Source organism: Chionomys nivalis, chromosome 8 (assembly GCF_950005125.1).
Source record: "Chionomys nivalis chromosome 8, mChiNiv1.1, whole genome shotgun sequence".
Lineage (NCBI taxonomy): Eukaryota > Metazoa > Chordata > Mammalia > Rodentia > Cricetidae > Chionomys > Chionomys nivalis.
Genome location: NC_080093.1, coordinates 31,295,357 through 31,307,513, shown reverse-complemented (window position 1 = coordinate 31,307,513; position 12,157 = coordinate 31,295,357). Strand labels below are relative to the sequence as shown.

Sequence of the window (12,157 nt, the reverse complement as noted above, 5' to 3'; positions counted from 1 at the left end):
TAAAGCAAAACAAAAAAATCAAACTACACACTTGAGTGCCTACTGGGTGCCAGGTCTGCTCAGGGGGACCTTCAGTCTGACACTGCCATTTCCTTTCAAGGTATGGTCTGAGACCGTCAAACCCTCACGCATAACAGGGAATTCACTAAGAAGTTTTAGAGAAATAGAGGGAGAGAGGAATACGTGCACAAACACTTCTTGGTGCATACATCCCTCACAAAGAATCAAGCACCCGGGCAGAAGAACAAGGTGCCAAGCTATCAGCCGCCAGTTACCTGTGTGCATTGCCATCACCCTTCTGTAGAAGCTCGATGATTTCTGGAACCGTGTGGGCGGGATCTCTGGGACTCAGCAAGTACAACAGGACTTTCCTCCCGTATTTGTCATTTACTATGCTGGGCAGGGAACTGATGATTTCCTATATAATTAAAAAACAAAAAAACACCCTTGCAGCACTATTTACATTCCAAATTCAGATGGGATTTGATGGGAACGAGCAACACACCCTTGGCTATTTCCCACGGCACTAGCAAATGTGAAGTTAATTCTGACATGTCTTATCAAAACACCAAGAATTACATTCAGAACATAGTTAATTATCTACTGTGGCTGTCAGTAGTGATTAATCTGTTCATATTAACGGATCAAACCCAAGGACTCTAAGAGCTTGGAAGAGCTATATCCATTCATGAGGAGGAGTATTTGGACTCCTGCCACTAAGGACAGCATCTGCTGTGATCGCAGCAGACGAGGGTCACTTGGCAGGAGCACTCTGTGTAGCAGGAGCCTTGAGGAGGCACAGGCCTCAGAACTTCCCTGCTGGGACAGGAGAGAGGAAGCTGCCCTGTGGAGCAGGAAGTTGATACAGGCTCAGCTGGGCTGCTTATTCATAGCAAACGAAGGCTGTTTACTATAGCGAGAAACAGGTGTCGTGGAGTCAGAGTGCGGACATCCATTAGCTACTCCTGACCCCAACTTCCAAAGGAAGCATACACCCTTCTCATAAAGGAAGAGACCCTCTCAAGATGACATAAACTCAGGATTGTTATTTTTTTAAAACAATTTTTAAAAAATGTTTTTATTGTGTGTACGGGTGTTTTGTCTACATCCATGTCTGTGTACAACATGCATGTCCATACCCACAGGAGCCAGAAAAGGGTATCAGATCCCCTGCGATTAGAGTTACAGAGAGTTCTGAGCTGCTATGTAGGTTCTGGGTACTGAACCTGGATCTTCTGGGAAAGTAGCCAGGGCTTTTAGCCATGGAGCAAAGCCACTGCTCCAGTCCCTAGTCTGTCCTTAAAAACCAAACCAAACCAACCAACCAACCAACCAACCATTGATTACTAAATAATGATTTTAGTAGTACACAGGGCTAAACTAAAAAGTCAGTTATCAACCATGGCTCAGAAAACAGCACAACTCAGACGCTCATGTTTGTTGATAAAACCCCAGGCTTCCCTCAGCTTTCTGCACCAGTCCACATCCTTCTGATACCCAATGACAGGCGCTCGCACTGCCTACATGCTGAAATGGAACCAGACACCGCTTAGCACTGAATGATCTCCCTCATAACTAGCTTCCAGAACTACAGCTGGCTCCTCACCCAGCTCTCTGAATCACCTCTGAACCCAAGGTCACACATGATTTCCACACAAACATGAAGGCTTTCAGAAATAGGTCTAACAACCTAAAATGCTTCTATAATTTCAATCACACCAGAAAAACGCAGAATTCATTATAGGGTGTGGAGTTCTTTTCATTATCTCAAAGTAAACAAGTCTTAAAGTAGCATTGTTATCCATGCTCTTAATAATGAGATGGTTAATGACTCCAACACAGGGAACCTTTAGTATGCCCTCAGTGTACCATGAACTGACATCTTTCTCATGGCAAAATGAAGAGCCACCACAGTGGACTCCACTGACAGGCCCCACACAAGGACTACTTTCATGGCGCAGTCAGTGTGCACAACATCTATGCATAAACACATTCAGTTCATTTGCTCTAACCATGTCCAGGCTCCATGGCATTCTTAAGAGGGCTAGTAGTTCAAAACAAAGGTGCACACAGGAAACGTGCATACATTTTCCATAAGGGCAGAAACAAGCAACAGAAACTTGAGACTTGAGCCTGTAGTAAACACACTGCTATAATAGGATATATATGGGAATGATGAAACTAGTCACAGGGAGCTAAAATCTAGTAGGATAAGCAAGAGAATTAATAGAAAGTTAAAGATAAATAGAAGAGACTTAAGTACTAGACAGTTGAGGGAGGTCAGATCACTAGGAAGCCAAGGACTGGAAAGATAGGACTTTATCCAGAGGCCACATTTTGGCTGCACTAAGCACATGATGTATTCTCTCCACTCTCGATCCCCTCCCTCTTTATTGAACACCTAGCCTATCTCACTTACGTAAGCATCTGGTCTGTGGGCATTTCTGAGTTTCTAAGTCCTGTCAGATCACAGCTAACTGCTAAAAAATGAATGAAAACAACCAAAGGAAAAAGTCAGGTGAGAGGCAGACGCGGCTGAGAGAGCAGGGAGCACTACCTGGCATTCGGCCATAGGAAACAAAGAATGATCATCAGCCTATGATTTCAAACTGACATTTTGGTAAAACCAATTACTCTGAAGACAACACCTAGCAACACTGGGTTTTCTTAGTGTCAGGGTGGGAAAGAGTCACAGTACTCTACTGGTTAGTGTTGACTATCAGTTTGGTACAACCTAGCACCATCTGAGAAGAGTCTCACCGAGGAATTATCACGAACAGGTTGACCTCTCAGCATGACTGTGGGTGAATCATCTTGTCTGGTAACTGATGCAGGAATTCCCAGTTCACTGTGGGAAGCTCTATTCCCTAGGAAGGGGTACTGACCAGTATAAAGAAAACTCTAGCCAACAAGCAAGAATCCATGTGTTTACTCTGTCTGTCCACGACTGTGTATGCGATATTTAATGCCTGACCTGACTTCTTCATAAGGAGGCTCAATTGTAAGGCAAATAAAACCTTCTTCCCCAAGGTTGTTGTTTTGTTTTTAAAGTTTCACAGCTATAGGAACAAAACCAGAATACCCATATATGTGATGAGAATTCTATGGAATAGCAAAAGCCAATAAAAAGGAAAAACAATTTCTGGGGTGTTCCGGTTTTTGTCACTGTTCGTTTGTTTCTAGTTTGCGGTGTCAGGGACTGAGTCAAGTCTCTCATGTGCTTTAGAGGTGCTCTGACCTCAACTACACGCCCCCTCCTCCAGAAAGGGTTTGGTTCCTGTTTTTGTGATAGAGTCTTATGTACCCCAAGATGACCTCAAAGTTGCTTTGTGATCAAGGGTAACCTTGAACTTCCTATTCTCCTGCCTTCACACTCTAGTTTTTAAGAGTATAAGAAGTACTAATCACCACCATGAATATATAAACTACAGACTTCAGTCATTCACTAGCGGACTACTTCCTACTAGTCACTGAAAATAAACAAAACACACAAAGGTGGGAAGTTATGCTCTATAGGACAAATCCTGTCTATGTTCACTTTCTACACACCCATCAAGCTAAGAATGCCTTCTTTTCCTTCTTATTTTACTCTGCAAAGCATTCTTTAAAAGCATAAACAAGGCAAACCATATATGGCCCATAAGGCCTAAAGTAATTACCATCTAGCTCTTCACAATAAATAAATAAATAATAAATCTCACTATTGAGTCCAGGCTGGCCTCCAAACCATGCCCAGCCTCCAGGTTTGTTGGCCTCTCAAGTGGTGGGATTATAGGTGTGAGCCATTACAATCAGGATTATAGGTGTGAGCCATTACAATCAGTCAGGTTTTACTTATTTGTGTCAAATGATAGAAGACTAAGTAGTTGGTGTATTATTCTTAGTAACTTGAATTATTTATTAAAGATATGGCATTTAAAATATGTATCAATACTTCTTCATTCCCAAACAGCAAATGACCAGGTAGCCATCCCTTTCTTAGCAAAGCTGCTATGAAAGCAGCCAAAGCACATGAGAATAAATGGAATGGCTTCCTTTGGAAGTGTGCTCATTCCGGGGAGGAAGGCAGGTGGGCGACAGCTTGAGTTTATTTTGAAAGGTCAAAGAAAGGTACAGCTGACCAGGTTGAGATTCCAACTTGACATTCTGGGAAGCACGGATACCCTAAGCGGAGTGCTTGGCAACGCTCAACTTCCCTGGTAATTTTTAAAAAGCGCCACAACCGAATCCTGTGGTGGGCGGGTGGGAAAATGCAAGGGCAACGAACACGTCACCACGTTATCACTAACCCGGGGTTAATGACACACAGAAAGGTGGAGGCGCGTCCATGAGAGCTGTCTCCAGTTCGCCTTCAGGAATGTGGGTTCCACAGCTGTGGACCTCAAACAGAGAAGTGCAAGAAACGAAAATGGCTTCAACAGCAACTTGAAGAGAGATAAACGGTTGGAAAAGACTAACCCAGCAGATAAATCTGGCAAGTCCTGAGGGGCGCTCGTTTCCCTTAAAATGCATTTGGAACAGCAAGGCACATTTTCGTTTTTGTGAAATATTACACAAAAGCAAACTTTCAATAGGCCAGCCAGTTTCCATTTTCATGGAACAGCTTTATTCATAGCCGATTCTATGGCCTCACATCTCTGTCACAGGAATGAAAAACAATCAGTACTGATTGGAGTCAAAAGGGTACTAAAGTCACAAGGAACATGTCAAAATATTCAGTCTGTGACACAAAGTCTTGCCAACTTGTTTCTTCCCACAATCCCATTCCCCCAAAAGTCACCACCACTTCAAGAAGAGTCAAGAACGGAGCTGGAAAGTGGCAGCGGGGGCATGAGAAACCCGCAACTGGGATTTTCAGCTGCCGTCTAGGAAGCGTCCCCCCTCCCCCCTTCTATTAGGGATAAACTTAGTAAACACGCAGCTACCCTCACCCTGTCGGACTAGAGAGGCCACAGCACCCCCACCTGACCACAGGCTTTGCTCCACGGACCCTGCAGGAGTCTCACTTGTCAGGACAATTTCTCCAAGACTCCACATGCAAACACAAGGGTGCATGGGACTTTCTGGTGAACAATATGTGCTTGCAAAAGAAATCAGTTTAAAAAACATTTCCAATTTTGGTCATTGCTACCAATACTGCAATTTCTTGTCCCTAGTTTGGCAATCTCTCCCTTGTCCAGCCAAAACTTGTGCATACCACACAGAAGGCAGGCTCAGAGAATCAGAATGAGAGCAGGAGGGTCTGAGAGAGGAGACACCCAGTTGCCACCACAATGTCTACTTTGGGGCAGCTCTGCCAAGAGTTCTGAAGTCAAGTGCAGGGATGAAGACATTTACTCAAGCATTACCACCTTACGGTCACTGTATTAGACTTGAGCAATCGCTAAGAGGTAAGAAGGTCACTGTATCAGACCCGAGCAATGGCTAAGAGGTAAGAAGGCAGTTAGGACACCGATTTTAACAGAAGCTTTTGTTAAGGGTGTCACAAGCACAGCTGAATGGGTTTTAGGTGTTCTCTTCTCCACTAGCAGCTTAGCCAAGCACATAGGGACAGATGTGCAGAGGCTGCTTGCCCACAGCAAGTGTATTAAATTGTAGAATCACTAAACAAGGCAATCACCAAATAATTACCAATCATATCCAAGCACTGCTTTGCTTAAAAAAAAAAAAAAATTCAATGCAACCTTAATCCAAAGTCAGGTAGAAATGTCAAGTCATGTTTTAACCATGGTCATTTTGGTCTTCAAAACAATTTCTATCCAGTTACAAGGTTGGGATTCATACAGTAACAGAGCAAGTCTGTAAAATAAGACACAACTAAGGCAACTAAAGTCATAGTAAATATGGACAAAAAGCACAGGTCAAAGAGTTTACATAACATGTGAAATTAAACTCCAGCACTGGCCACTGGCCGATGTGACCAACCCCAGCCCATCCCAATTACTTACTGATATGATTATCTGCTTCACAAGCTTAGTATCATCGATACAATCAAATGCTGCCAGTAAAACCAAATGCGAGTACTGGCCCTGTAAGAATGGGGAGACAGAAAGGGTTAAAAACAACTGTACGGTGGACTGGTGAACCAGCTCTTGTGGGTAAAGGCGCTTGCTGCCAAGCCTGATGACCCAAGTTCAAGCCCCAGAACCTGAATGGTGGAAGAAGAGAACAGACTTTCCAAAGTTGTCCTCTGACCTCCACATACATGCCCAGCACCCATCTCCAACACAAAAACTAAACAACTAAATACAATAAAAAAATAACAAGACAAAGTAACAGCAAACCTAGAAAGTCAGGTATGACAGCATATGCTTTTAATCCCAGCATCTCAGGGGCAGACAGATCTCTGAGTTTGTGTGCAGCCTGGTCTATGCTATCATGACATAGTGATAAAAAACAAAATTTCCCTCTTACACACTCTACCCACAGAGCCTACACAATAGTCTGTCCAACCTTATGCAAATAAGGTGAGTCAAAACCACTCAAAAGAACCACCTAATTATTGAGATAAAAGTTGATTTAGCAAAAAAGAAAAGAAACAGAAAAACATACTAGTCAAATAGGGCAAAACCTAAGCAAACATCCAATTAATGAATGGCCATTCAAAATTTTAAATGAGACAATTAAATGAAAGGTTAATTGAGGGAGGAAGGCATGTGCATACAACTACATACAGGAACTCTTCAAATTACCAAAAAAAAAAAAAAAAAAAAAAAGAAATGGCTAATCACATAAATATACATCATAAAATATATACATACATTCACAAAATTATGAATATATACATACTTATAAATTTTCTGTACATACACAGAAAATTCTAGAAGGCAAAACACAGTCAACCCTGGGTCAAAGGACTGAAAATTATTTTATTTTGTCCAATTGCTTTTATTGTACATTGTTGAATTTCTTTGAAAATAGCTATAGAACAGGCACCAAAGCTACAGAGAAACCCTGTCTCAAAAAAAGGCCGGGCAGTGGTGGCGCATGCCTTTAATCCCAGTACTTAAGAGGCAGAGGCAGGTGGATCTCTGTGGGTTCGAGGTCAGTCTGGTCTACAAGAGCTAGTTCCAGGATCCAAAACCAGAGAAACCCTGTCTCAAAAAAAAAAAAAAAAAAAAAAAAAAAAGAAGAAAAAGAAGAAAAAAGATATAGATATTTAAAACCAAATAGTGAAAACAAAACCCCAAACCATATACAAAAATTGGATAAGAGCTAGGTACTGTGGTACATCCCTATAACTTATGACACCTTTAGGTATTTAATAGAAGGAGACCAAAAGACTTCTGTATGTTCGAGAACATCCCAACCTACACACTTGAGTTCTAGAGGCTACATGGTTGGTTTCTTCTTAAAACAGCAAAAATCCACAAGTTCCAAAACAAAGAAACAAACAAAAAAAGAAACTCCCTTAAATCCACACACAACAAAAAGTGCGCCAACTATATATACTATGTGATGGAGGAAGGTCATTGGTTAAATAATAAAGAAACTGCTTGGCCCTCATAGGTTAGAACATAGGTGGATGGAGTAAACAGAACAGAATGCTGGGAGGAAGAGGAAGTGAGCTAAGATGCAGGGCAGCTCCTCTGAGAAACAGACGCCATGCTCCCCTCTCCCAGGCAGATGCGATGAAGCTCCGACCCAGGATGGACGTAGGTTAGAATCTTCCCGGTAAGCACACCTTGGGGTACTACACACATTATTAGAAATGGGCTAGTCCAGGTGCGAGAGTTAGCCGAGAAGAGGCTAGATATAATGGGCCAAGCAGTGTTTAAAAGAATACAGTTTGTGTGTTGTTATTTTGGGGCATAAGCTAGCCAGGCTATCAGGAGCTGGGGTGGCAGGAACGCAGCCCGCAGCTCCCAGGATGGCCCACAGCTCCCACTTCAATAATGGCCCCAAGAAGTAGATAAAAATCACTGCTTGTAAGAATAGAAAGAGGCACTCACAAACACACTGGTGTCTACAATCACCTCTTTGAGTTTAACTTTTGGGGGAAAGCAGGCATCTTCACACTAATTAGAACGTAAAGTGGTTTTCTTCTTTGGAAAGCAATTGGCAACATTAATACAACATGCATGTATGTTCTCATCTAGCAATTTTAGCTCTAGGGATTTACCCTAGACATGCTTCCACATACATGCACAGACACATACATATAATAACTGATATATATATATATATATATATATATCATATTCATAATTTAAGGACTCTAGAAACACTTCAAGATTCCAACAGAAAGGACTGGCTAAGCAAATCATGGGACTAAGTGAATCATGGTATAGCCACGCAATGGAACACATCAAAAACTCCTTGTTTCCACTGTCAGGCAGGCACAGCACAACAAACTGCAAGCAAGGTATTTCTGTATGAATTCAGAAGTTGGCCCACAACTCAATTTAAAATGCAGACGCTGAGGTACCATCTTTTAAAGGCACCGTCACACTGAACAAAGAGCAATGGTCATCTCTACTAAAATCAGCAATCAGCCCATATTAATTACATAGGGGAGCAACAGGCAATCCCACAATCACATCTAGACACTGAACAATGCTTCTCTCAGGAGCCGAAACCCAGAAACCAGCAAACACCATCCTGATCTGACTGACATTTACAGACCTACCATAAACACTCCACAATAATTCTGTTCAAGGCACTGAGACAGACCTAATGCCAGGACTGAAAGAAGTCTCGATAAAATTTTAAAGACTTGAATAGTAAAATGAAAGTATAATAACTTCAAAACTGAACAATAACATCTGGAATTCTAAATAACTGACAGTTCAAATCTATTAAGTTCTGTTTGTTTACCTTCTCTCTCAGAGGTAATTCTTAAATTACAGATGTCAGATTGCTAGGCTCTGTTACCACCACAATGCCAAACTCAGAAAGGATCTCAAAAAATGAATTGGCCAATTACCTCATATAATCAAAATTTAAAGTAAGAAAATCTAATTTATTATTTAGAAAATACCTTACTAGTACAATTTAGATAGAACTCTCTATTAACAACCCATTTTTACTCAATTCCAAATTTAAGTATTTCAATTAAATGTCACACAAACTTAACTGTGAATAAAACATTCTTGTACATCACAAGCTGGAAAAAAACCACATTTCCCTTCCCAGAAGTCAGTGGCCTACCAAACAGCTGGATACTAACTCTTCCCATCATTCCCAGCCACAGAAAACCACCTGGTCCACACAGCATCTGTCCTTGGTCTGAACAACTAGCTGAAGTAAGAATTTGACAAATTTAGTTAATCTCATTGGATTTTTTTTTTAAAGGAAAAGGTTGAACAGAGAGTAGTTTCAACTCACCAGTAATTGATAAATTTACTGAATTATATAATCAAAATCACATTCACTACCACATATAACCTAGGTTTAGCATTACTTTGTATTGCTAGCATGGAAAAATCATTCGACATTTCAACACACAAACATTTCTATTATTTGCATCACGGTGTGGATGGTAATGCACGTGAGGATGAGACTGCCTGTGAATGCGTGTGCAGAGCCAGGCTCAAGGTTAAGTCCTTTATCCACTGCACTGCTGCCCAGCTACAAACATCCTAGTTTAGAAAAGAAACAAAACAAAACCACCACTAACAACAAAGCTTCTGATATTTAATGCTAATCCTTCAACAGATTCCAAGAAGCTAAAATATTTAGTAGATCAACTTTTTCATGACCACACCATAAATTTATACCAAGAAAACAGACCATTTTTAATTTATTATGGTTTTGGTGGTAGCAAAAACCAGTCTTAAGTTTCTGAACTACAACCTGACATTATTTAATTAGATATCTAAGGCTTCAATGGGCAGCAGTAATCCTGTACTTAGTGAACAAGGCTGAAGACAGGTATAAAACAGGTACAAATGATCAGTCTTTATACACCACCACCAAACAGGGCCTGGGGTGCAGTGCACCTGCCTAGAACATATGAATTCCTCTCTTTGATCTCTAGCAAGACACACATACATACATACAAACAATTCGCACGTAGAGAGAGAACTATAATATGAACTCATTTGTTCAAATTAACCTAAAAAATGGGTAGAAAAGATGCGATAAACAAATGTAAGCAATTTCCTGTAGTTTTCCGCTTTCCCCAATAGGCACTGCTAGACTTGATGGACGTGATTCTGTTGTACTTACGTTAGCCACTTTTTCCACGTAGGTCTTCATTGTTTTCACAATCACTTTCCTGTCCTTAAAAAGGAAAAAGTACCTCAATCAACTTTTAATTGTAGATTAAGCTGACTGCAAAGTTAATATTTACATATTATTATTATTATATTATTTACATCTTCATCAGCATCATCTCTTTGTTAGTGAAAAAAACAGTTTTCAAAGCAGAATGGAAAATGGTGTGGGGTAAACCAAAACACCTACAAAGAATTATATAATTTTCAGTTTATGTCCACCCATTTTGGCACAAATATGGAACCATGAAATTATAAGGCACAGGCAAACCTAGTGAAGTCACCTTTATAACTACCTCTCTTCCAATGTTTGATATGCCTTCAAGAATCTAACATACAGCTGTATTAATATATGTTTGTGCAATACTTACATTTGCAGTAAGTAAAAGGTAGATAAAACACAACTAACATTTAACGGATGAAATATGCAAAATTCTATATCTAGATGGATATTCACCTTTTTCCTCAGTATTAAACCACACAGGGACACACACATGGTGTAGTTAATTATTAATTATATCTGCCTTCCTCCCATTCTCAATATGACCATTAAACGAAGAATAAGAGAACATGGGTCCCCAGACCCATGTAAGCCGAAGCTGAGTATAAATGTGTCACCTAACTGGAGGATTTCTTCCTAACTTTCAGTGAAGCCCCGGGAGGCCCTAAGATACAGCTCCCAGAAGATGACACTTGTGTACAACTGGGAACCAAAGTTGTACAAAGTAAAACTAAAGCTTCAGGATCAAGTCCAGACTGCAGGTAGGCAGGACTCTGACTTACCTTGGGTGTACCATGCCACAAGCAGTGCATGGCCACTCGGGCACCATCGTGTGTGTGAGCCAGGTACACCACTGCTTCCCGGATGGCTTCAATTAATTCCTAGAGAACGCAAGGCAGAGAATGAAGAGGGACCCCAGGCAGTGAACACTACAGGTTTCAATCCTACAGCCAGCCTCTTTCTAGACACATTCTTTTCCAACAAAAGCTCACAGCAATTTCTAATAAACAACATAACCAATTTCCCCTTACTCACAGGTGATGTGTGATATATTTCAATGAATACAGAAACAGCAGCCAGAGGTTGTGGTTCTAAGGCAGTGTTTAACAGAACAGCTGGGAAAAGAACATGCTCTCCCACATGTGTCTATAACAAACACAATCAAAACTCATTCCGACCAAAGTGTCTGTGGTTTAGTTTAGCACAGGACTGGATCACCTCTACAAGTCAGGTGACTTGTGCACCAAACACTTAAATAATATTTCTCAATGAAATCTCTGTGCTAATATTTAACCTTTACTCAAAGATAACCATTTTGTAAAAAGTGAAGGGGAAAAACACCATTTAATTTCTTATTTCCAAAGTCTGAGCACCCAGGATATAAATGAGCTCTGGAACCCAATCGCTACAGGGCTTCTGAATTAAATTTTTCTATTGGGAGAACTTATCCAAAGTCTGGAAAGAAAAAGGGCTGCACTTCACCCTAAGGTACTGCCCGCTCCCAGGATAAATCTCAAGACCAGATTTTGGGGCGAATATCTGAACTTCAGAATTTCTCCGAAAGTGCTCTACTGTAAATGGGGTATGTAAACCACAGCTCTTCCCCTCCCTCAAGGCTAAAGGCATATTGTAGAAGGGTGGGTAGGAAGATTCTAGGAGACACAAGGCAAACAGTCTCTGGACTGGACTGGACAGACCACTACATCCATGAACCCACAGCAGCAGCTACTGCCAGTCAACATTCAAACTGGGCACCCTGAGCCGAAGAGCTACTGACAGCTGATGGCTTATAGGGGAGGGAGACAATCTTTAATAGTATGTTCAGGAGATGGCCCCAAAACTGTGAATGTATGTGTTATAAAAAAAAAAAAAAAAAAAAAAAAAAAAAAGATGGTAAGGAATTGGGGGCGTGGATCTGGGAGGAATGAGGATTAATAAG

The 12,157-nt window shown here is 41.0% G+C and overlaps 1 protein-coding gene across 3 annotated transcripts in view; it reads right to left on the bottom strand.

Annotated features, from left to right (window-relative positions):
• Pum3 (pumilio RNA binding family member 3) overlaps window positions 1-12,157 on the bottom strand; it is a 53,319-nt gene that overhangs the window by 28,164 nt on the left and 12,998 nt on the right. For all 3 annotated transcript variants that reach the window (XM_057779497.1, XM_057779496.1, XM_057779495.1), the window contains 4 exons: window positions 11,001-11,099; window positions 10,171-10,224; window positions 5,949-6,029; window positions 276-418 (listed from right to left, as the gene is read on the bottom strand). In XM_057779497.1, coding sequence (XP_057635480.1) covers window positions 276-418; window positions 5,949-6,029; window positions 10,171-10,224; window positions 11,001-11,099 — 377 coding nt within the window. The remainder of the gene's footprint in view (window positions 1-275; window positions 419-5,948; window positions 6,030-10,170; window positions 10,225-11,000; window positions 11,100-12,157) is intronic.